The 25,914-nt window shown below is 54.3% G+C and overlaps 1 protein-coding gene across 1 annotated transcript; it reads right to left on the bottom strand.

The window, feature by feature from the left end:
- Positions 1-570: 570 nt before the first annotated feature.
- POGLUT1 (protein O-glucosyltransferase 1) lies at positions 571-13,606 on the bottom strand. Its single transcript, XM_077466836.1, has 11 exons — positions 13,450-13,606; positions 12,694-12,778; positions 12,165-12,308; positions 10,547-10,682; positions 10,329-10,450; positions 7,906-7,965; positions 6,000-6,099; positions 5,862-5,920; positions 4,146-4,313; positions 3,829-3,885; positions 571-1,234 (listed from the first exon to the last, which is right to left on the bottom strand). Exons 1-11 carry the CDS (start codon positions 13,562-13,564, stop codon positions 1,078-1,080), a joined length of 1,203 nt encoding a protein of 400 aa, XP_077322962.1. The 5' UTR covers positions 13,565-13,606; the 3' UTR covers positions 571-1,077.
- Between the last annotated feature and the right edge of the window lie 12,308 nt (positions 13,607-25,914).

Raw genomic sequence — 25,914 nt, 5'->3', positions numbered from 1 at the left:
CTGTGTCCACATTCTAGAACTGAGGGGCCCAATATAAGGACTGTGTCCCCTTTATAGGACTGAGGGGTCCAAAATAAGGACCGAGGGGCCCCAATATAGAACTGAGGGGCCCAATGTAAGGACTGTGTCCCCATTATAGGACTGAGGGGCCCAATATAGAACTGAGAGCCCTGATATAGGAGTGAGGGGCCCAATATAAGGACTGTGTCCCCATTATAGGACTGAGGGGCCCAATATAAATACTATGTCCCCATTATAGGACTGAGGGGCCCAATTCAGAACTGAGAGCCCCAATATAAGACTGAGGGACCCAATATAAGGACTATGTCCCTATTATAGGACTGGGGGGGCTAATATAAGGATGGAGGGGCCCAATATAAGGAGTGTCCCCATTATAGGACTGCGGGGCCCAAGATAAGAACTAGGGGCCCAATATAGGAGTGCCACTGTTCCCTCCCCCACCGGGTCCTGCTACTGGAGGGTGGAGCCGAGTGTGAGCAGGGGGCCCCCTATAGGAGAGCGCCAGGCCCCGCCCCCATCCTAATCATTACACACAATGGACGCCACAAATATCTTAGAAAACATTTATTGTACAGACAGGACAGAGAGATGGGGGTGGGGTGGGGGATGGCCCCTAAGCATGATGTACAGCAGCGCCCTCTAGTGTCCCAGTTATAATGTCGCATAGAGATGATACACACCAGCGCCCTCTAGTGGCAGAGATGTAATAAGACATATAAAATGCTGTACACTAGCGCCGCCTGGTGGCAGAGCTCTGATGTCATATATAAATGTTCGGATGTAGTACAGCTCCACCTACAGGCTGCGTGGACGAAGTCAGATTGTGATGCGGCTTTATGGACAGGATTAGAGCCAATAGGAGGAACTTGCAGCTCATCCAATCATGTCCAGAGTCCGGCCCACGGGGGGGGGGGGGGGGGGGTATATGTAGAAGTGGTTTCACTCTCCAGCCGGGCTCCTCATCTCTTGGGATCGGATGTTGGGGGACGCAACATGTTGGGGCGGAGAGGTGGGAGGTCACACCATTAGGATCCATCTCATTCCAGGGGTGAAAGGTCAGAGTTCCTGGTGGGCGGGGCTCCTGGTCACCTCCCGGTAGTCCTTCCGCCGGCGGACCTTGTATGTGAGGAGCTGGAAGTACTGTGTGAGGAGAGAGCGCCAGTACCGGGACACGTCCTCCATCCTCAGGTGCTCAGCGATGAACTGCTCACCCCTACAGACACAAGAGGGTTAAATAGTGAGGAGGAGCGGAGGATGGGCGGGGGGGGGGGGGGCAGAAGATATATATAAGAAGATATAAATACCGACCCCACCCAATGAAGAGTCAGAGGAAAAACCAGACCTTCTAACACATCCCATCAGAGCTCAGGAGCCACCCAGAGGAACGATTGTCTACTGTCCCTCAGGGGCCCCAGAGAGGACAAGGTCACCCGCCGCTCCTCAGGACCCCAGAGAGGACAAGGCCACCCACCGCTCCTCAGGGGCCCCAGAGAGGACAAGGTCACCCGCCGCTCCTCAGGGGCCCCAGAGAGGACAAGGCCACCCACCGCTCCTCAGGGGCCCCAGAGGACAAGGCCACCCACTGCTCCTCAGGACCCCAGAGAGGACAAGGTCACCCACCGCTCCTCAGGGGCCCCAGAGAGGACAAGGTCGCCCGCTGCTCCTCAGAGACCCCAGAGAGGACAAGGTCACCCGCTGCTCCTCAGAGACCCCAGAGAGGACAAGGTCACCCACTGCTCCTCAGAGACCCCAGAGAGGACAAGGTCACCCACTGCTCCTCAGGACCCCAGAGAGGACAAGGTCACCCGCTGCTCCTCAGGACCCCAGAGAGGACAAGGCCACCCACTGCTCCTCAGGACCCCAGAGAGGACAAGGTCACCCGCTGCTCCTCAGGACCCCAGAGAGGACAAGGTCACCCACTGCTCCTCAGGACCCCAGAGAGGACAAGGTCACCCGCTGCTCCTCAGGACCCCAGAGAGGACAAGGCCACCCACTGCCCCTCAGTGGCCCCAGAGAGGACAAGGCCGCCCACTGTTCCTCAGGACCCCAGAGAGGACAAGGCCGCCCACTGCTCCTCAGGGACCCCAGAGAGGACAAGGCCACCCGCTGCCCCTCAGGGGCCCCAGAGAGGACAAGGCCACCCACTGCTCCTTAGGGACCCCAGAGGACAAGGCCACCCACTGCTCCTCAGGGACCCCAGGGAGGACAAGGCCACCCACTGCTCCTCAGGGGCCCCAGAGAGGACAAGGCCACCCACTGCCCCTCAGGGACCCCAGAGAGGACAAGGCCACCCACTGCTCCTCAGGGGCCCCAGAGAGGACAAGGCCATCCACTGCTCCTCAGGACCTCAGAGAGGACAAGGTCACCCGCTGCTCCTCAGAGACCCCAGAGAGGACAAGGTCACCCACTGCTCCTCAGGGGCCCCAGAGAGGACAAGGCCACCCACTGCCCCTCAGGGACCCCAGAGAGGACAAGGCCACCCACTGCCCCTCAGTGGCCCCAGAGAGGACAAGGCCATCCACTGCTCCTCAGGGGCCCCAGAGAGGACAAGGCCACCCACTGCTCCTCAGGGACCCCAGAGAGGACAAGGCCGCCCACTGTTCCTCAGGACCCCAGAGAGGACAAGGCCGCCCACTGCTCCTCAGGGACCCCAGAGAGGACAAGGTCACCCACTGCTCCTCAGGGACCCCAGAGAGGACAAGGCCACCCACTGCCCCTCAGTGGCCCCAGAGAGGACAAGGCCGCCCACTGTTCCTCAGGACCCCAGAGAGGACAAGGCCGCCCACTGCTCCTCAGGGACCCCAGAGAGGACAAGGCCACCCACTGCCCCTCAGAGGCCCCAGAGAGGACAAGGTCACCCGCTGCCCCTCAGGGGCCCCAGAGAGGACAAGGCCGCCCACTGCTCCTTAGGGACCCCAGAGGACAAGGCCACCCACTGCTCCTCAGGGACCCCAGGGAGGACAAGGCCACCCACTGCTCCTCAGGGGCCCCAGAGAGGACAAGGCCACCCACTGCCCCTCAGGGACCCCAGAGAGGACAAGGCCACCCACTGCTCCTCAGGGGCCCCAGAGAGGACAAGGCCATCCACTGCTCCTCAGGACCTCAGAGAGGACAAGGTCACCCGCTGCTCCTCAGAGACCCCAGAGAGGACAAGGTCACCCACTGCTCCTCAGGGGCCCCAGAGAGGACAAGGCCACCCGCTGCTCCTCAGAGACCCCAGAGAGGACAAGGCCATCCACTGCTCCTCAGGACCTCAGAGAGGACAAGGCCACCCACTGCTCCTCAGAGACCCCAGAGAGGACAAGGTCACCCACTGCTCCTCAGGGGCCCCAGAGAGGACAAGGCCACCCGCTGCTCCTCAGAGACCCCAGAGAGGACAAGGCCACCCACTGCTCCTCAGAGACCCCAGAGAGGACAAGGCCACCCACTGCTCCTCAGGGGCCCCAGAGAGGACAAGGCCACCCACTGCTCCTCAGGGGCCCCAGAGAGGACAAGGCCACCCACTGCTCCTCAGGGGCCCCAGAGAGGACAAGGCCACCCACTGCTCCTTAGGGGCCCCAGAGAGGACAAGGTCACCCACTGCTCCTCAGGGGCCCCAGAGAGGACAAGGCCACCCACTGCTCCTCAGGGGCCCCAGAGAGGACAAGGTCACCCACTGCTCCTCAGGGGCCCCAGACCCTTCTGGTATATCTTCACCATCAGATCTCCGGAGCCAGGAACACCAATGTCCTTCCACAGGCAACCCAAATTCTGGCTGCACAGCGTCTCCCCGTATTTCAGGGGTCAGCCGTGGGATGAGAGATGTACCTTTCTGCAATCTTCTTTGCTTCATCATCATTGTCCTTCACAAACTGCAGCAACTCCCTGGAGGAACAAGAGAGGCTGTGAGTGGAGGAGAGGAGAGGAATACAGAGAGTGTGCAGAGCCGGGGGGGGGGGCAGAGCCGGGGGGGGGGGGGGGGGGGGGGAGGGTCTTTGACCATGTATGTGGGATGAGGGAAGTGTAATGTTCATGAACATCCATCATAATTGTGTTAGGAGGGGCGTCACTTATGCTGGAGGGGGATATGGGGGGGAGGGGGTGTATCTAGCAGGGAGGTATCTGATTGGACAGCGCCTCCCTACCCGAGCTCGGTCAGCTCCTGGCTGACGGGGATGTAGTGCACCCACGGCTCCAGGCGGTGGTAGAAGAATTCCTGCCACGTGTCCCCGACATGGAACACCAGAGAGCCGCACAGGAAGAGATGCTTCATCCGGAAACTGGCCGCCACACCGCGGAAATTAAATAAATACCTGCCGGAAAAAAAGAGGACATTTATTACAGGTACGAGAGAGAGGGGAGGGGCCACAGGTGAGAAGGAAAGAAAGGAGGGAGGGGCCACAAGTGAAAGAGAGAGGGGAGGGGCTACAGGTGAGTAGGAAAGAATAGAGGGGAGGGGCCACAAGTGAAACAGAGGGGAGGGGCTACAGGTAAGAAGGAAAGAAAAGAGGGAGGGGCCACAAGTGAAATAGAGGGGAGGGGCTACAGGTAAGAAGGTAAGAAAAGAGGGAGGGGCCACAAGTAAAACAGAGGGGAGGGGCTACAGGTAAGAAGGAAAGAAAAGAGGGAGGGACCACAAGTGAAACAGAGGGGAGGGGCTACAGGTAAGAAGAAGGAAAGAAAAGAGGGAGGGACCACAAGTGAAACAGAGGGGAGGGGCTACAGGTAAGAAGGAAAGAAAAGAGGGAGGGGCCACAAGTGAAAGAGAGAGGAGAGGGGCTACAGGTAAGAAGGAAAGAAAAGAGGGAGGGGCCACAAGTGAAAGAGAGAGGGGAGGGGCTACAGGTAAGAAGGAAAGAAAAGAGGGAGGGGCCACAAGTGAAACAGAGGGGAGGGGCCACAGGTAAGAAAGGAGGTGCCACAGGAGAAGTAGTCACAGGTGACAAGAAGACCGGGGAGGGGGGGGAGAGAGATCAGAGGTGACAAGGAGGAGAGATCAGAGGTGACAAGGAGATGGGGAGGGGGCTTCACAGATAAGGAGACCGAGGAGGTGGGGGGGGGGGGGGAGGTCAGAGGTGACAAGGAGAAGGGCGGGGGGTTTCACAGATGACAAGGAGACCGGGGGGGGGGAGAGGTCGGAGGTGACAAGGAGATGGGGGGGGTTTTACAGATAAGGAGACCGGGGGGGAGGTCAGAGGTGACAAGGAGAAGGGCGGAGGGTTTCACAGATGACAAGGAGGACCGGGGGGGGGGGGGGGAAGAGGTCAGAGGTGACAAGGAGATGGGGGGGGATTTCACAGATAAGGAGACCGGGGGGGGAGAGGTCAGAGGTGACAAGGAGAAGGGCGGAGGGTTTCACAGATGACAAGGAGGACTGGGGGGGGGGGAAGAGGTCAGAGGTGACAAGGAGATGGGGGGGGGGGGGATTTCACAGATAAGGAGACCGGGGGGGAGAGGTCAGAGGTGACAAGGAGAAGGGCGGGGGGTTTCACAGATGACAAGGAGATGGGGGAAATGCCCCAAGTAAAAAATAAAGCAGAAGGGGCGGACCTTTAGGTAGATGGTGGTAACAGGAGGAAGGCAAGAAGAGGGGCTGGATGGGGGGGGGGGGCGCCACTAAGCAGGGGGGGTAAGATAGTCTATGGCCTAGGCTATAGAATAGGAGAGGTAGGAATTCTAGGTGAGAAGGGGAGGGGTATTAGTTAAGGAGGCGGAGCCAAGTCTGAAAAGAGAACAGGTACTGAGAGCTGCCCCATGATCAGGGAGCACAGGACAGTGAGCAATGACTGGTTACCGTAAGGAAGGTGGGAAGACGGAAAGAGATGGAGCAGGTATGTAGAAGAGACAGAAGGCGGCCATACTTAAACGCACAGTGATCCACTAATGGCACCTCCTTGGCTGGCGGTCTGCCCAGGGTGTCCTGCGAGGAGAACGATGGAAGGTGAACATTACATATAAAAACCATGGGAGATCATCACATTCCTAATCCTCCTCTTTACCTTCTCCGACCTCCAGGCCTGGTTCTTGGTGTATTCGGCATCCACCAGATCTGGGTTTTCCCGGGATAGAAGAATCAGAGGGTCCCGCTCAGGGCTGGTCCTGTGTCATGGAAGGAAGGGATGTCATTGAGGTCACAGCCAACGTTCCTCAAATAAAACAACGTTTTAAAATCAACCAAGTATGATGTTCCTTCATCCTCCCTTCCCCTAATCTGCCTGCTAAGGCCTGGGCAGGAAATGAGAGTCCATTCAGGACACAGGAAGTAATCTACAGTTGGGTTATACTGCCACCTATGGAAGAATTGGACACAGGAAGTTATATACTGTTGGGTTATACTGCCACCTATGGAAGGATTGGACACAGGAAGTCATATACTGTTGGGTTATACTGCCACCTATGGAAGGATTGGACACAGGAAGTCTCATACTGTTGGGTTATGCTGTCACCTAGGGAAGGTTTGGACACAGGAAGTTATATACTGTTGGGTTATACTGCCACCTATGGAAGGATTGGACACAGGAAGTCTCATACTGTTGGGTTATGCTGTCACCTAGGGAAGGTTTGGACACAGGAAGTTATATACTGTTGGGTTATACTGCCACCTATGGAAGGTTTGGACACAGGAAGTCTCATACTGTTGGGTTATACTGCCACCTATGGAAGGTTTGGACACAGGAAGTCATATACCGTTGGGTTATACTGCCACCTACGGAAGGGTTGGACACAGGAAGTCATATACTGTTGGGTTATACTGCCACCTACGGGAGGATTGGACACAGGAAGTCATATACTATTGGGTTATACTGCCACCTACGGAAGGATTGGACACAGGAAGTCATATACTGTTGGGTTATACTGCCACCTACGGGAGGATTGGACACAGGAAGTCATATACTATTGGGTTATACTGCCACCTACGGAAGGATTGGACACAGGAAGTCATATACTATTGGGTTATACTGCCACCTACGGAAGGATTGGACACAGGAAGTCTCATACTGCCACCTATGGAAGGTTTGGACACAGGAAGTTATATACTGTTGGGTTATACTGCCACCTATGGAAGGATTGGACACAGGAAGTCTCATACTGTTGGGTTATACTGCCACCTACGGAAGGATTGGACACAGGAAGTTATATACTGTTGGGTTAATACTGCCACCTACAGGAGGACTGGACAAAGAATCACTATAGGTGAGCAGCAGAAAAAGATGGAAGTTGTACATGGCTCATTGCAAGCAGAAGCTGGGAGATGCTTCCTCATGGTGGGAAAGAGCACATGACAAACCCCCCAGCGTTAACCCCTTTTATGGTGGAAACCATTGGAATCTGAAGGTGCCCAGTAATCAGTAGGTGTTGGAGATTCTCTCCGAGTCCTCAGAGGTAGGTCTGAGACAAGGCTGGTGGCTCTGAACCTGGAAGCGCTCCACAGCTACGAGAACCGAGCCTGGAAAGCAATTTACACAAAACGAAGTGCTGAAGGTGATTTCCAGGCTATCCCCACAGCACCCAGTCCAGCGGGGTCCAACCACGGGACCCCAACATCCAGGATATGGAAAACCAAATGCCAGCATGTGGACAACCATGTCATCTGCAATCAGACAATTGCCCCGGCAACGAGGAGAGACCTCAGTAAAGTCAAAATAAAGAATAAGAAACAACAAACACTATTAAAAAATGTCATTTATCTGAAGATAAGACGTCCCTCCTCCTAGAACATCAGCAAAACCCCAAGGCATGCTGGGAGCAGGAGGGGCTTATATAGGGACTGTCTTTCCTGTTTGTTTGCCAGTGTCCATGTCTCCTACAGGAGGCAGTATAACCCGAAGGTGAACAACGTCCAGTGTTGTCAATAGACATGAAGGAACATGGAGGACCGTCAGATCTCTGGCCACCAGACCTTACCTGGAGCCTCGGAAATATCCTTTGGAGATCTTCTTCTCCCAGGGCCAACGTCTGGCTGACCTAAAAGACGAGAACAAATTTGAGAAATACAATTCTCCGGGAGACCACGCTCACTGTCCCGCTCTGCGGAGACCACCACGCTCACTGTCCCGCTCTGCGGAGACCACCACGCTCACTGTCCCGCTCTGCGGAGACCACCACGCTCACTGTCCCGCTCTGCGGAGACCACCACGCTCACTGTCCCGCTCTGCGGAGACCACCACGCTCACTGTCCCGCTCTGCGGAGACCACCACGCTCACTGTCCCGCTCTGCGGGGAGACCACGCTCACTGTCCCGCTCTGCGGAGAGCCCGCTCACCGTCCCGCTCTGCGGAGAGCCCGCTCACTGCCCCGTACCCCAGGAGAGCCCGCTCACGGCCCCGCACCCCCGGAGAGCCCGCTCACGGCCCCGCACCCCCGGAGAGCCCGCTCACGGCCCCGCACCCCCGGAGAGCCCGCTCACGGCCCCGCACCCCCGGAGAGCCCGCTCACGGCCCGGCCCCGCTCTGCGGAGAGCCCGCTCACTGGCCCCCCTCTGCGGAGAGCCCGCTCACTGGCCCCCCTCTGCGGAGAGCCCGCTCACTGGCCCCGCTCTGCGGAGAGCCCGCTCACTGGCCCCGCTCTGCGGAGAGCCCGCTCACTGGCCCCGCTCTGCGGAGAGCCCGCTCACTGGCCCCGCTCTGCGGAGAGCCCGCTCACTGGCCCCGCTCTGCGGAGAGCCCGCTCACTGGCCCCCCTCTGCGGAGAGCCCGCTCACTGGCCCCGCTCTGCGGAGACCACCACGCTCACTGTCCCGCTCTGCGGAGACCACCACGCTCACTGTCCCGCTCTGCGGAGACCACCACGCTCACTGTCCCGCTCTGCGGAGACCACCACGCTCACTGTCCCGCTCTGCGGGGAGACCACGCTCACTGTCCCGCTCTGCGGAGAGCCCGCTCACCGTCCCGCTCTGCGGAGAGCCCGCTCACTGCCCCGTACCCCAGGAGAGCCCGCTCACGGCCCCGCACCCCCGGAGAGCCCGCTCACGGCCCCGCACCCCCGGAGAGCCCGCTCACGGCCCCGCACCCCCGGAGAGCCCGCTCACGGCCCCGCACCCCCGGAGAGCCCGCTCACGGCCCGGCCCCGCTCTGCGGAGAGCCCGCTCACTGGCCCCCCTCTGCGGAGAGCCCGCTCACTGGCCCCGCTCTGCGGAGAGCCCGCTCACTGGCCCCGCTCTGCGGAGAGCCCGCTCACTGGCCCCGCTCTGCGGAGAGCCCGCTCACTGGCCCCGCTCTGCGGAGAGCCCGCTCACTGGCCCCGCTCTGCGGAGAGCCCGCTCACTGGCCCCCCTCTGCGGAGAGCCCGCTCACTGGCCCCGCTCTGCGGAGAGCCCGCTCACTGGCCCCGCTCTGCGGAGAGCCCGCTCACTGGCCCCGCTCTGCGGAGAGCCCGCTCACTGGCCCCGCACCCCAGGAGAGCCCGCTCACTGGCCCCGCACCCCAGGAGAGCCCGCTCACGGCCCCGCACCCCCGGAGAGCCCGCTCACTGGCCCCGCTCTGCCGAGAGCCCGCTCACTGCCCCGCACCCCAGGAGAGCCCGCTCACGGCCCCGCACCCCCGGAGAGCCCGCTCACGGCCCCGCACCCCCGGAGAGCCCGCTCACGGCCCCGCACCCCCGGAGAGCCCGCTCACGGCCCCGCACCCCCGGAGAGCCCGCTCACGGCCCGGCCCCGCTCTGCGGAGAGCCCGCTCACTGGCCCCCCTCTGCGGAGAGCCCGCTCACTGGCCCCGCTCTGCGGAGAGCCCGCTCACTGGCCCCGCTCTGCGGAGAGCCCGCTCACTGGCCCCGCTCTGCGGAGAGCCCGCTCACTGGCCCCGCTCTGCGGAGAGCCCGCTCACTGGCCCCGCTCTGCGGAGAGCCCGCTCACTGGCCCCGCACCCCAGGAGAGCCCGCTCACTGGCCCCGCACCCCAGGAGAGCCCGCTCACTGGCCCCGCACCCCCGGAGAGCCCGCTCACTGGCCCCGCTCTGCCGAGAGCCCGCTCACTGCCCCGCACCCCAGGAGAGCCCGCTCACGGCCCCGCACCCCCGGAGAGCCCGCTCACGGCCCCGCACCCCCGGAGAGCCCGCTCACGGCCCCGCACCCCCGGAGAGCCCGCTCACGGCCCCGCACCCCCGGAGAGCCCGCTCACGGCCCGGCCCCGCTCTGCGGAGAGCCCGCTCACTGGCCCCCCTCTGCGGAGAGCCCGCTCACTGGCCCCGCTCTGCGGAGAGCCCGCTCACTGGCCCCGCTCTGCGGAGAGCCCGCTCACTGGCCCCGCTCTGCGGAGAGCCCGCTCACTGGCCCCGCTCTGCGGAGAGCCCGCTCACTGCCCCGCACCCCAGGAGAGCCCGCTCATCACTCACTGCTTTAGGTCCTCCCTCATTAGGTCCCAGCGTCCCAGTCCGGTGGGGTAGATGGGCCACACAGCAGGGCCGCCTTCCCAAAACGTCCAGGCGGGGTACATGATGTCTCGGTAATCTGATGTCTTCCACAGAAAAAAAAAAAAAAAAAGAAATGTCACATCCATACTGCACATGGGATACACGGCTTTGCAGGAGGAACATCAGAGAGCTCTCCTCACCTTACTAAACGAGAAGACGGGAATAACCGGCGTCATCCAGTGAGGAACCTGAGGATAATCCCTCACATTGATCACCATCTCCATATCTGGGAGGTCCGGCAGAAGCTCCAGGAAGAAGTGCTCCACCCCACTACATCTGTGTGGGAAAACATGGAGGACACACGGGATAAGACATGGGAGGAGGAGGAGCCCCACCCCACTACATGGAGGACACACGGGATAATACATGGGAGGAGGAGGAGCCCCACCAGACTACACGGAGGACACACGGGATAAGGAGGACGGGATAATACATGGGAGGAGGAGGAGCCCCACCCCACTACATGGAGGACACACGGGATAAGACATGGGAGGAGGAGGAGCCCCACCAGACTACACGGAGGACACACGGGATAAGGAGGACGGGATAAGACATGGGAGGAGGAGGAGCTCCACCCGACTACATGGAGGACACACGGGATAAGACATGGGAGAAGGAGGAGCCCCACCAGACTACATGGAGGACACACGGGATAAGACATGGGAGGAGGAGGAGCCCCACCAGACTACACGGAGAACACACGGGATAAGGAGGACGGGATAAGACATGGGAGGAGGAGGAGCTCCACCCGACTACATGGAGGACACACGGGATAAGACATGGGAGGAGGAGGAGCTCCATCCAACTACACAGAGGACACACGGGATAAGACATGGGAGGAGGAGGAGCTCCACCCGACTACATGGAGGACACATGGGATAAGACACGGGAGGAGGAGGAGCTCCACCCGACTACATGGAGGACACACGGGATAAGACATGGGAGGAGGAGGAGCTCCACCCAACTACACGGAGGACACACGGGATAAGACATGGGAGGAGGAGGAGCTCCACCCAACTACACGGAGGACACACGGGATAAGACATGGGAGGAGGAGGAGCTCCACCCAACTACATGGAGGACACACGGGATAAGACATGGGAGGAGGAGGAGCCCCACCCAACTACACGGAGGACACACGGGATAAGACATGGGAGGAGGAGGAGCCCCACCCAACTACATGGGGGACATACGGAATAAGACATGGGGGGAGGAGGAGGAGCCCCACCCAACTACATGGAGGACACACGGGATAAGACACGGGAGGAGGAGCCCCACCCCACTACATCTGTGTGGGAAAACATGGAGGACACACGGGAGGAGGAGCTCCACCAGACTACACAGAGGACACATGGGATAAGGAGGAGTCCCACCCAACTACATGGAGGACACACGGGAGGAGGGGGAGGAGGAGCTCCACCAGACTACACAGAGGACACATGGGATAAGGAGGAGTCCCACCCAACTACATGGAGGACACACGGGAGGAGGGGGAGGAGGAGCTCCACCAGACTACACAGAGGACACATGGGATAAGGAGGAGTCCCACCCAACTACATGGAGGACACACGGGAGGAGGGGGGAGGAGGAGCTGCCTTTAGCAGAATAGAATGGACATAGAAGAGAAGTTGGCGCCGCTCTGGTGGTGGTTCCAGTACCAGACATGGTGGACATCCTCAGCAGTGTGGACCCCCCAATACCCCCCCACAGCAGAGTTTGGAATCCCGGGGGTGACCATGTCCTAGGATGGGGACTCACCGTGCCGGGAACATGCACTCCTCCTCGCGGTACAGCCGGTGGTCGATGATCTGGTAGTGGGTCCCCAACTTACGACTGATAAGATTTTTCATCAAATCCCGAGAAATTCCGGAGCGGAACGGAGCCAAATCCCGCTGTGTGACCCTGGAGGAGAGGGGCGGGGTCACATACAAATTGTGGGCGGTACAGGAGGGGTGGGTGGGGTCACATACAACTTGTGGGCGGTACAGGAGGGGTGGGTGGGGTCATATAGGATTAATGGGCGGTACAGGAGAGGGTGGGTGGGGTCATATAGGATTAATTGGCGGGTACAGGAGGGGGCGGGGTCATATAGGATTAATGGGCGGTACAGGAGGGGGTGGGTGGGGTCATATAGGATTAATTGGTGGTACAGGAGGGGGCGGGGTCATATAGGATTAATGGGCAGTACAGGAGGGGGCGGGGTCATATAGGATTAATGGGCGGTACAGGAGGGGTGGGCGGGGCCATATAGGATTAATGGGCGGTACAGGAGGGAGGAGACACTCACCATTCATAACAGGTGTCATTGTGACAGGGGGCGTGGCTCTCCACCCTCTTCTGGATACGATGGAGATAAGGAAACCAGCGAGGATCTAATGAGAGAAAACAGCCCAACGTCATACACCCCGCCCACCTACCTCCAATACAGACACCCCGCCTACCTCCCCCCAATACAGACACCGCCTACCTACCTCCAAACCCCACCTACCTCCAATACAGACATCCCCGCCGACCTACCTCCAATACAGACACCCCGCCGACCTACCTCCAAACCCCGCCTACCTACCCCCAATACAGACATCCCCGCCGACCTACCTCCAATACAGACATCCCCGCCTACCTATCTCCAAACCCCGCCTACCTCCCCCCAATACAGACACCGCCTGCCTACCTCCAAACCCCACCTACCTACCGCCAAACCCCGCCTACCTACCCCCAATAAAGACATCCCACCTACCTACCTCCAAACCCCGCCTACCTACCTCCAAACCCCGCCCACCCACAATAAAGACATCCCGCCTACCTACCCCCAAACCCCACCTACCTCCCCCAATACAGACATCCCGCCTACCTTCAAACACCGCCTACCTACCGCCAAACCCCGCTTACCTACCCACAATAAAGACATCCCGCCTACCTACCCCCAATTTGGAGACCCCCATCTACCCCCACCATAATATAAAGACCCCACCTACCTCCTACTACCCCTCATCCAAGACCTAATTTAAACCCAGAGTAATAATGTGCCCCCCCCAGCACTCACCCCCCGTCTGCCCCTCCCCCTGAGCGCTCAGGGCCCCCAGAAGGAGCAGACAAAGCACCGCCATCTCTCCGCCATCCATTGATCGGGTCTGATCCGCCCACTCGGCTATCTCCATGATGACAGAGCTCAGAACCCGGAAATAGATCTACCCCACCAACAAGATGGCGGCCAGAGATGTCGCCGCTTTCGAAAACCCACCAATAGTATGGAGACTGAAATTTCATTAGATTCGGTGACCCGTCAGAATGTCTAACGGAAGTGACGTTAGCCGCCGCCATCTTACTACACCCTGCACTCCTCTACAGTAAAGATACAATGCATTTTACTTATTTTTAACAGTAAGGTGATTTTATTTAACGCAATACAATACTTAGAACTCCGTCTGACTGTTTAGATGTTTAAAGCAGCGAACTTCTGTCAGATTAGTAAATCTGTGGGATCAGAAGGCTCGCCGGTGCTTTTTAAATCCAACATCAAACCAGTCAGATATATATAAACTCACTGTACTGCTAAACATAATGTGTAAAATGTAAAACTCCGGTGGGTGTAAAAACATGTCCGCTTTCCCCCTTCTCAGGATATCCCTACTGTAGAGGAGTACCGGTGTAGCAAGATGGCGGTGGATAAACGTCACTTCCGTTACACATTCTGACGGGTCTCTGAATCCGACGAAACATCGGCCGGGGTCATGTGATCTGAAACGTTAGGCATCCTCCCACCCTTCCCCATGATTGTGTATAGAGGGCAATTCCTCACTATGGGGTGTGTGTGTCCAGGATGTGGGGGTACACTTAGCCTGACCTTACTGGACCTTATCTATCATTATGGGGCCCTCTGAATTTCTTGGGTCATGTGATGACTATTGAGGGGCCCCTATCCTCACCAGGTTCTGCGATGGCTATTAAAGGGTCCCCCGACCATGCTGGATCCTTTAATGATAAAGAATCTGGGCCCCCCTGAGCTCACTGCCTCCATGAATGGGAAATTCCCGTCCCGCCTGACCGTACAAGGTTCTGCAATGACTATTCTGAGACCCCCAGACCTCACATAGTTCTGCAATAGAACCTCACCAGATCATGTATTAGGTATTCTGGGCCCCTGACATTACAGGGTCCTCTATGGACTATTCTGGGTCCCTGACATTACAGGGTCCTCTATGGACTATTCTGGGCCCCTGACATTACAGGGTCCTCTATGGACTATTCTGGGCCCCTGACATTACAGGGTCCTCTATGGACTATTCTGGGCCCGCTAACATTACAGGGTCCTCTATGGACTATTCTGGGCCCGCTGACATTACAGGGTCCTCTATGGACTATTCTGGGCCCCTGACATTACAGGGTCCTCTATGGACTATTCTGGGCCCCTGACATTACAGGGTCCTCTATGGACTATTCTGGGCCCCTGACATTACAGGGTCCTCTATGGACTATTCTGGGCCCGCTGACATTACAGGGTCCTCTATGGACTATTCTGGGCCCCTGACATTACAGGGTCCTCTATGGACTATTCTGGGCCCGCTGACATTACAGGGTCCTCTATGGACTATTCTGGGCCCGCTGACATTACAGGGTCCTCTATGGACTATTCTGGGCCCGCTGACATTACAGGGTCCTCTATGGACTTGTTAAGGAATCCAATGTACATGATGATAATCAGAAAATGTCTATTTGCTTATGTGTATACATGTTCCCATGCTCCTTACTTATTATGTAGCATACAGATTGACCCTGTTCTGCGGAGCCAAGATGGCGTCTATACCCTACATCCCCCGCATTAAAAGAATGCATTCGAGATAACAGAACCAGCTTCAACCAAACTTCAAGCATCAAGTTTCTTCATTTCTCTTGTATTGTAACCAATAAGATGTACCAATTAGACTGACATAGTAATGACGTATCTTTCTGTATAAAATATTAACACCGCCCACCAATAAATCAGTATTTAGAAGTAGCCTGAGCTGAACATATCTCAGAGAGTGTTTACTTCTAATGTGCTGCACATTTATACTTTTTTAATTAGAAATAGCAGCAGATAACCAAGAACTAATTTATAGTTCTAATCCATCACAGACTATTCTGGACCCGCTGACATTACAGGGTCCTCTATGGACTATTCTGGGCCCGCTGACATTACAGGGTCCTCTATGGACTATTCTGGGCCCGCTAACATTACAGGGTCCTCTATGGACTATTCTGGGCCCCTGACATTACAGGGTCCTCTATGGACTATTCTGGGCCCGCTGACATTACAGGGTCCTCTGGACTATTCTGGGCCCGCTGACATTACAGGGTCCTCTATGGACTATTCTGGGCCCGCTGACATTACAGGGTCCTCTATGGACTATTCTGGGCCCACTGACATTACAGGGTCCTCTGGACTATTCTGAGCCCACTGACATTACAGGGTCCTCTATGGACTATTCTGGGCCCGCTGACATTACAGGGTCCTCTATGGATTATTCTGGGCCCCTGACATTACAGGGTCCTCTATGGACTATTCTGGACCCGCTGACATTACAGGGTCCTCTGGACTATTCTGGGCCCGCTGACATTACAGGGTCCTCTATGGACTATTCTGGGCCCGCTGACATTACAGGGTCCTCTATGGACTATTCTGGGCCCGCTGACATTACAGGGTCCTCTATGGACTATTCTGGGCCCGCTAACATTACAGGGTCCTCTATGGACTATTCTGGGCCCGCTGACATTACAGGGTCCTCTATGGACTATTCTGGGCCTGCTGACATTACAGGGTCCTCTATGGACTATTCTGGGCCCCTGACATTACAGGGTCCTCTATGGACTATTCTGGGCCCGCTGACATTACAGGGTCCTCTATGGACTATTCTGGGCGCGCTGACATTACAGGGTCCTCTATGGACTATTCTGGGCCCACTGACATTACAGGGTCCTCTATGGACTATTCTGGGCCCACTGACATTACAGGGTCCTCTATGGACTATTCTGGGCCCCCTGGACCTCTCAAGGTCCTTTAGTGGCTATCCTGGGGACCTCTGGCAGTACTGGGTCCTCTATTGGCTGTTCTGGAGACCCCTGATGTATCTAGATCAGCCTTTCTCAACGTTTTCAACACAAAGGAACTCCTGAAATAGTTCTCCGTTCTCAGGGAACCCCCTGCTAAAAATGTGAAATCTACAACTCATGATACATTGGTGTGATGGTCAGTGGGAAGAATGGTCCTTACACTTGTGGTCATTGGGAAGAATTACCACCTTACAGATAGCTTAATAGATCAATGGTGTCGGTGGGAACTTATCTGAGAGGCAGAAATTGCCCAATGCAGAAGGAACCCCTACAACCTCTGGAGGAACCCTGGTTGAGAATCACTGCACTAGATCCTGCAATGGGTGTCCTGGAGCCCCTGACCTTACTGGGTGCTGTATTTACTCGTCCGGGCTCCCTGACATTATTAGGTCCTGTAATGGCTATTCAGGCTCTCCCTGACCTTGCCAGGTCCTGCAATGGTGATTCTGGAGCCCCTGACCTTAATGGATCCCATAATGGTGATCTGGAGCCCCCTGACCTCATTGGGTTCTGCAATGGGTATTCTGGAGCCCCTGACCTTAATGGAGGTCCTGATTCCTCTATATAGATCTTTATATCACTAGAGGGATCACCGGCAGGAGGAAGGAGGTCCTGATTCCTCTATATAGATCTTTATATCACTAGAGGGGTCACCAGCAGGAGGAAGGAGGTCCTGATTCCTCTATATAGATCTTTATATCACTAGAGGGGTCACCGGCAGGAGGAAGGAGGTCCTGATTCCCCTATATAGATCTTTATATCACTAGAGGGATCACCGGCGGGAGGAAGGAGGTCCTGATTCCTCTATATAGATCTTTATATCACTAGAGGGGTCACCGGCAGGAGGAAGGAGGTCCTGATTCCTCTATATAGATCTTTATATCACTAGAGGGATCACCGGCGGGAGGAAGGAGGTCCTGATTCCTCTATATAGATCTTTATATCACTAGAGGGGTCACCGGCAGGAGGAAGGAGGTCCTGATTCCTCTATATAGATCTTTATATCACTAGAGGGGTCACCGGCGGGAGGAAGGAGGTCCTGATTCCTCTATATAGATCTTTATATCACTAGAGGGATCACCGGCAGGAGGAAGGAGGTCCCGATTCCTCTATATAGATCTTTATATCACTAGAGGGATCACCGGCGGGAGGAAGGAGGTCCTGATTCCTCTATATAGATCTTTATATCACTAGAGGGGTCACCAGCAGGAGGAAGGAGGTCCTGATTCCTCTATATAGATCTTTATATCACTAGAGGGGTCACCGGCGGGAGGAAGGAGGTCCTGATTCCTCTATATAGATCTTTATATCACTAGAGGGATCACCGGCAGGAGGAAGGAGGTCCCGATTCCTCTATATAGATCTTTATATCACTAGAGGGATCACCGGCGGGAGGAAGGAGGTCCTGATTCCTCTATATAGATCTTTATATCACTAGAGGGATCACCGGCAGGAGGAAGGGGGTCCTGATTCCTCTATATAGATCTTTATATCACTAGAGGGGTCACCGGCAGGAGGAAGGAGGTCCTGATTCCTCTATATAGATCTTTATATCACTAGAGGGGTCACCGGCAGGAGGAAGGAGGTCCTGATTCCTCTATATAGATCTTTATATCACTAGAGGGGTCACCAGCAGGAGGAAGGAGGTCCTGATTCCCCTATATAGATCTTTATATCACTAGAGGGATCACCAGCAGGAGGAAGGAGGTCCTGATTTCTCTATATAGATCTTTATATCACTAGAGGGGTCACCAGGAGGAGGAAGGAGGTCCTGATTCCTCTATATAGATCTTTATATCACTAGAGGGATCACCGGCAGGAGGAAGGAGGTCCTGATTCCTCTATATAGATCTTTATATCACTAGAGGGGTCACCAGCAGGAGGAAGGAGGTCCTGATTCCTCTATATAGATCTTTATATCACTAGAGGGATCACCAGGAGGAGGAAGGAGGTCCTGATTCCTCTATATAGATCTTTATATCACTAGAGGGATCACCAGCAGGAGAAAGGAGGTCCTGATTCCTCTATATAGATCTTTATATCACTAGAGGGGTCACCAGCGGGAGGAAGGAGGTCCTGATTCCTCTATATAGATCTTTATATCACTAGAGGGATCACCAGCAGGAGAAAGGAGGTCCTGATTCCTCTATATAGATCTTTATATCACTAGAGGGGTCACCAGCAGGAGGAAGGAGGTCCTGATTCCTCTATATAGATCTTTATATCACTAGAGGGGTCACCAGCAGGAGGAAGGAGGTCCTGATTCCTCTATATAGATCTTTATATCACTAGAGGGATCACCAGCAGGAGGAAGGAGGTCCTGATTCCTCCATATAGATCTTTATATCACTAGAGGGGTCACCGGCGGGAGGAAGGAGGTCCTGATTCCTCTATATAGATCTTTATATCACTAGAGGGATCACCGGCGGGAGGAAGGAGGTCCCGATTCCTCTATATAGATCTTTATATCACTAGAGGGGTCACCGGCGGGAGGAAGGAGGTCCCGATTCCTCTATATAGATCTTTATATCACTAGAGGGGTCACCGGCGGGAGGAAGGAGGTCCCGATTCCTCTATATAGATCTTTATATCACTAGAGGGATCACCGGCGGGAGGAAGGAGGTCCTGATTCCTCTATATAGATCTTTATATCACTAGAGGGGTCACCAGCAGGAGGAAGGAGGTCCTGATTCCTCTATATAGATCTTTATATCACTAGAGGGGTCACCAGCGGGAGGAAGGAGGTCCTGATTCCTCTATATAGATCATTATATCACTAGAGGGATCACCAGCAGGAGGAAGGAGGTCCTGATTCCTCTATATAGATCTTTATATCACTAGAGGGGTCACCAGCGGGAGGAAGGAGGTCCTGATTCCTCTATATAGATCTTTATATCACTAGAGGGATCACCAGCGGGAGGAAGGAGGTCCTGATTCCTCTATATAGATCTTTATATCACTAGAGGGGTCACCGGCAGGAGGAAGGAGGTCCTGATTCCTCTATATAGATCTTTATATCACTAGAGGGGTCACCGGCGGGAGGAAGGAGGTCCTGATTCCTCTATATAGATCTTTATATCACTAGAGGGATCACCAGGAGGAAGGAGGTCCTGATTCCTCTATATAGATCTTTATATCACTAGAGGGGTCACCGGCAGGAGGAAGAAGGTCCTGATTCCTCTATATAGATCTTTATATCACTAGAGGGGTCACCGGCAGGAGGAAGGAGGTCCTGATTCCTCTATATAGATCTTTATATCACTAGAGGGGTCACCGGCAGGAGGAAGGAGGTCCTGATTCCTCTATATAGATCTTTATATCACTAGAGGGATCACCAGGAGGAAGGAGGTCCTGATTCCTCTATATAGATCTTTATATCACTAGAGGGGTCACCAGCAGGAGGAAGGGGGTCCCGATTCCTCTATATAGATCTTATATCACTAGAGGGGTCACCAGCGGGAGGAAGGAGGTCCTGATTCCTCTATATAGATCTTTATATCACTAGAGGGGTCACCAGCAGGAGGAAGGAGGTCCTGATTCCTCTATATAGATCTTTATATCACTAGAGGGATCACCGGCAGGAGGAAGGAGGTCCTGATTCCTCTATATAGATCTTTATATCACTAGAGGGATCACCGGCAGGAGGAAGGAGGTCCTGATTCCTCTATATAGATCTTTATATCACTAGAGGGGTCACCGGCAGGAGGAAGGAGGTCCTGATTCCTCTATATAGATCTTTATATCACTAGAGGGATCACCAGGAGGAAGGAGGTCCTGATTCCTCTATATAGATCTTTATATCACTAGAGGGGTCACCAGCAGGAGGAAGGGGGTCCCGATTCCTCTATATAGATCTTATATCACTAGAGGGGTCACCAGCGGGAGGAAGGAGGTCCTGATTCCTCTATATAGATCTTTATATCACTAGAGGGGTCACCAGCAGGAGGAAGGGGGTCCCGATTCCTCTATATAGATCTTATATCACTAGAGGGATCACCAGCGGGAGGAAGGAGGTCCTGATTCCTCTATATAGATCTTTATATCACTAGAGGGGTCACCAGCAGGAGGAAGGAGGTCCGGATTCCTCTATATAGATCTTTATATCACTAGAGGGGTCACCGGCAGGAGGGGGTGAGTAGGGTTGAGGGGGGCAGTATTTCCGGTATGGAGATAAGGTGAAGAACACGAGGACATGACCTCAAACTTGGAGGAAACTCCAAACTCATCTTAGACAGTATTATTTTACTGAAAGAGTAGTTGATACTTGGAATAAACCTCCGGCGGAGGTAGTAGACAGTCTACAGGAAGTGAATTCTCAGGACAAACACAGATCTGTAGTCAGACCAAAAAAGTTACCGAAAAAAAAAAAATGTGCAGACGTGACGGAGCGCTTGGTCTTTTATTTTCTTCCATATTTGCAGTGTGTGGTGTGTGATAGTCACACTTTGGTGTGTAGTAGTGATCGGTGAGGCCTGTCAGTGGTGTGGGGGAGGGGAGGACGCACCTCAGGCATAGGAGTGGTGGAGCAGGTTTGGTGAGCGGTGGGAAGGTTCTGCAGACTTGGTGCTGGGGGGTCTCGGCTCTCAGGTCACATTCTATGAGGTGAGAGGCTTCAGGTGGGCTGTATGGGGGTACCTTACACTGTGTGGGATATACGGGGGGGTGTTATACGGTGTGCGGGGGCAGGAACGGTGACCGCTACACACACAGGAATTCACACACACAGGTGAGTGTTGTGACGTTTATATCTCTCCATAGTAATGGAGGACAAGGTGAGATACAATGTGACTTGTGGTATTTATACACAACCGGCACTTCCTGCAAGACAATTACACATTATATATATTGTATATTATCACACCACACTCTATAATAACTCTGAGTATATAATATAATACCGCACTCTATAATAACATTGTGTATATAATATAACACTGCACTCTATAATAACATTGTGTATATAATATAACACTGCACTCTATAATAACATAGAATGTTATCGCATTATTGTAACTACGGAGAACTTCGTTATAGCACTATGGTGGAGAATTGCTATAACTGGTGCATAGTAACCAATCAACTTCCAGGTTTTACTGTCAAAGTTTAATAGAGAAACCTGAAGCTAGAAGCTGATTGGTTACTATGTAAAGCGGCACCAAATTCCGTGTGCTCCAGTTTTAGTAAATCTCCCACAGCGTGGGAATATTACAAGCATTGTGATGATGATGATTGTGTGGTGGGGGGTCTGGTTGGGTATTAGGAGGACAGGTTGGGATGATGATGATTGTGTGGTGGGGGGTCTGGTTGGGTATTATGAGGACAGGTTGGGATGATGATGATTGTGTGGTGGGGGGTCTGGTTGGGTATTATGAGGACAGGTTGGGATGATGATGATGATTGTGTGGTGGGGGGTCTGGTTGGGTATTATGAGGACAGGTTGGGATGATGATGATTGTGTGGTGTGGGGTCTGGTTGGGTATTATGAGGACAGGTTGGGATGATGATGATTGTGTGGTGGGGGGTCTGGTTGGGTATTATGAGGACAGGTTGGGATGATGATGATGATTGTGTGGTGGGGGGTCTGGTTGGGTATTATGAGGACAGGTTGGGATGATGATGATTGTGTGGTGGGGGGTCTGGTTGGGTATTATGAGGACAGGTTGGGATGATGATGATTGTGTGGTGTGGGGTCTGGTTGGGTATTATGAGGACAGGTTGGGATGATGATGATGATGATTGTGTGGTGGGGGGTCTGGTTGGGTATTATGAGGACAGGTTGGGATGATGATGATGATTGTGTGGTGGGGGGTCTGGTTGGGTATTATGAGGTAGGTTGGGATGATGATGATTGTGTGGTGGGGGGTCTGGTTGGGTAATATGAGGACAGGTTGGGATGATGATGATTGTGTGGTAGGGGGTCTGGTTGGGTATTATGAGGACAGGTTGGGATGATGATGATTGTGTGGTGGTGGGTCTGGTTGGGTATTATGAGGACAGGTTGGGATGATGATGATTGTGTGGTGGGGGGTCTGGTTGGGTATTATGAGGACAGGTTGGGATGATGATGATTGTGTGGTGGGGGGTCTGGTTGGGTATTAGGAGGACAGGTTGGGATGATGATGATTGTGTGGTGGGGGGTCTGGTTGGGTATTATGAGGACAGGTTGGGATGATGATGATGATTGTGTGGTGGGGGGTTTGGTTGGGTATTATGAGGACAGGTTGGGATGATGATGATTGTGTGGTGGGGGGTCTGGTTGGGTATTATGAGGACAGGTTGGGATGATGATGATGATTGTGTGGTGGGGGGTCTGGTTGGGTATTATGAGGACAGGTTGGGATGATGATGATGATTGTGTGGCGGGGGGTCTGGTTGGGTATTATGAGGACAGGTTGGGATGATGATGATGATTGTGTGGTGGGGGGTCTGGTTGGGTAATATGAGGACAGGTTGGGATGATGATGATGATTGTGTGGTGGGGGTCTGGTTGGGTATTATGAGGACAGGTTGGGATGATGATGATTGTGTGGTGGGGGGTCTGGTTTGGTAATATGAGGACAGGTTGGGATGATGATGATTGTGTGGTGGGGGGTCTGGTTGGGTATTATGAGGACAGGTTGGGATGATGATGATTGTGTGGTGGGGGGTCTGGTTGGGTATTAGGAGGACAGGTTGGGATGATGATGATTGTGTGGTGGGGGGTCTGGTTGGGTATTATGAGGACAGGTTGGGATGATGATGATTGTGTGGTGGGGGGTCTGGTTGGGTATTATGAGGACAGGTTGGGATGATGATGATTGTGTGGTGGGGGGTCTGGTTAGGTATTATGAGGACAGGTTGGGATGATGATGATTGTGTGGTGTGGGGTCTGGTTGGGTATTAGGAGGACAGGTTGGGATGATGATGATGATTGTGTGGTGGGGGTCTGGTTGGGTATTATGAGGACAGGTTGGGATGATGATGATTGTGTGGTGGGGGGTCTGGTTGGGTATTATGAGGACAGGTTGGGATGATGATGATTGTGTGGTGGGGGGTCTGGTTGGGTATTATGAGGACAGGTTGGGATGATGATGATTGTGTGGTGGGGGGTCTGGTTGGGTATTATGAGGACAGGTTGGGATGATGATGATTGTGTGGTGGGGGGTCTGGTTGGGTATTATGAGGACAGGTTGGGATGATGATGATTGTGTGGTGGGGGGTCTGGTTAGGTATTATGAGGACAGGTTGGGATGATGATGATGATTGTGTGGTGGGGGGTCTGGTTGGTTATTATGAGGACAGGTTGGGATGATGATGATTGTGTGGTGGGGGGTCTGGTTGGGTATTATGAGGACAGGTTGGGATGGTGATGATTGTGTGGTGTGGGGTCTGGTTGGGTATTATGAGGACAGGTTGGGATGATGATGATTGTGTGGTGGGGGGTCTGGTTGGGTATTATGAGGACAGGTTGGGATGATGATGATTGTGTGGTGGGGGGTCTGGTTGGGTATTATGAGGACAGGTTGGGATGATGATGATGATTGTGTGGTGTGGGGTCTGGTTGGGTATTATGAGGACAGGTTGGGATGATGATGATGATTGTGTGGTGAGGGGTCTGGTTGGGTAATATGAGGACAGGTTGGGATGATGATGATGATTGTGTGGTGGGGGGTCTGGTTGGGTATTATGAGGACAGGTTGGGATGATGATGATTGTGTGGTGGGGGGTCTGGTTGGGTATTATGAGGACAGGTTGGGATGATGATGATGATTGTGTGGTGGGGGGTCTGGTTGGGTGTTATGAGGACAGGTTGGGATGATGATGATGATTGTGTGGTGGGGGGTCTGGTTGGGTCTTATGAGGACAGGTTGGGATGATGATGATTGTGTGGTGGGGGGTCTGGTTGGGTATTAGGAGGACAGGTTGGGATGATGATGATTGTGTGGTGGGGGGTCTGGTTGGGTATTAGGAGGACAGGTTGGGATGATGATGATTGTGTGGTGGGGGGTCTGGTTGGGTATTATGAGGACAGGTTGGGATGATGATGATTGTGTGGTGGGGGGTCTGGTTGGGTATTATGAGGACAGGTTGGGATGATGATGATTGTGTGGTGGGGGGTCTGGTTGGGTATTATGAGGACAGGTTGGGATGATGATGATGATTGTGTGGTGTGGGGTCTGGTTGGGTATTATGAGGACAGGTTGGGATGATGATGATTGTGTGGTGGGGGGTCTGGTTGGGTGTTATGAGGACAGGTTGGGATGATGATGATTGTGTGGTGGGGGGTCTGGTTGGGTATTATGAGGACAGGTTGGGATGATGATGATTGTGTGGTGGGGGGTCTGGTTGGGTATTGTGAGGACAGGTTGGGATGATGATGATTGTGTGGTGGGGGGTCTGGTTGGGTATTATGAGGACAGGTTGGGATGATGATGATGATTGTGTGGTGGGGGGTCTGGTTGGGTAATATGAGGACAGGTTGGGATGATGATGATTGTCTGGTGGGGGGTCTGGTTGGGTATTAGGAGGACAGGTTGGGATGATGATGATGATTGTGTGGTGGGGAGTCTGGTTGGGTAATATGAGGACAGGTTGGGATGATGATGATTGTGTGGTGGGGGATCTGGTTGGGTATTATGAGGACAGGTTGGGATGATGATGATTGTGTGGTGGTGGGTCTGGTTGGGTATTATGAGGACAGGTTGGGATGATGATGATGATTGTGTGGTAGGGGGTCTGGTTGGGTAATATGAGGACAGGTTGGGATGATGATGATTGTGTGGTGGGGGATCTGGTTGGGTATTATGAGGACAGGTTGGGATGATGATGATTGTGTGGTGGTGGGTCTGGTTGGGTATTATGAGGACAGGTTGGGATGATGATGATGATTGTGTGGTGGGGGGTCTGGTTGGGTATTATGAGGACAGGTTGGGGATGATGATGATGATTGTGTGGTGTGGGGTCTGGTTGGGTATTATGAAGACAGGTTGGGATGATGATGATTGTGTGGTGGGGGGTCTGGTTGGGTATTATGAGGACAGGTTGGGATGATGATGATGATTGTGTGGTGGGGGGGTCTGGTTGGGTATTATGAGGACAGGTTGGGATGATGATGATTGTGTGGTGGGGGGTCTGGTTGGGTATTATGAGGACAGGTTGGGATGATGATGATGATTGTGTGGTGGGGGGTCTGGTTGGGTATTATGAGGACAGGTTGGGATGATGATGATTGTGTGGTGGGGGGCCTGGTTGGGTATTAGGAGGACAGGTTGGGATGATGATGATTGTGTGGTGGGGGGTCTGGTTGGGTATTATGAGGACAGGTTGGGATGATGATGATTGTGTGGTGAGGGGGGGTCTGGTTGGGTATTATGAGGACAGGTTGGGATGATGATGATTGTGTGGTGGGGGGTCTGGTTGGGTATTATGAGGACAGGTT

Source organism: Lithobates pipiens, unplaced genomic scaffold (assembly GCF_037356315.1).
Source record: "Lithobates pipiens isolate NorthernLeopardFrog02 unplaced genomic scaffold, aLitPip1_a1.2 Scaffold_388, whole genome shotgun sequence".
Taxonomy (NCBI): domain Eukaryota; kingdom Metazoa; phylum Chordata; class Amphibia; order Anura; family Ranidae; genus Lithobates; species Lithobates pipiens.
Note: the sequence above shows the minus strand (reverse complement) of the source record. Positions and strands in the feature narration are given on the sequence as shown.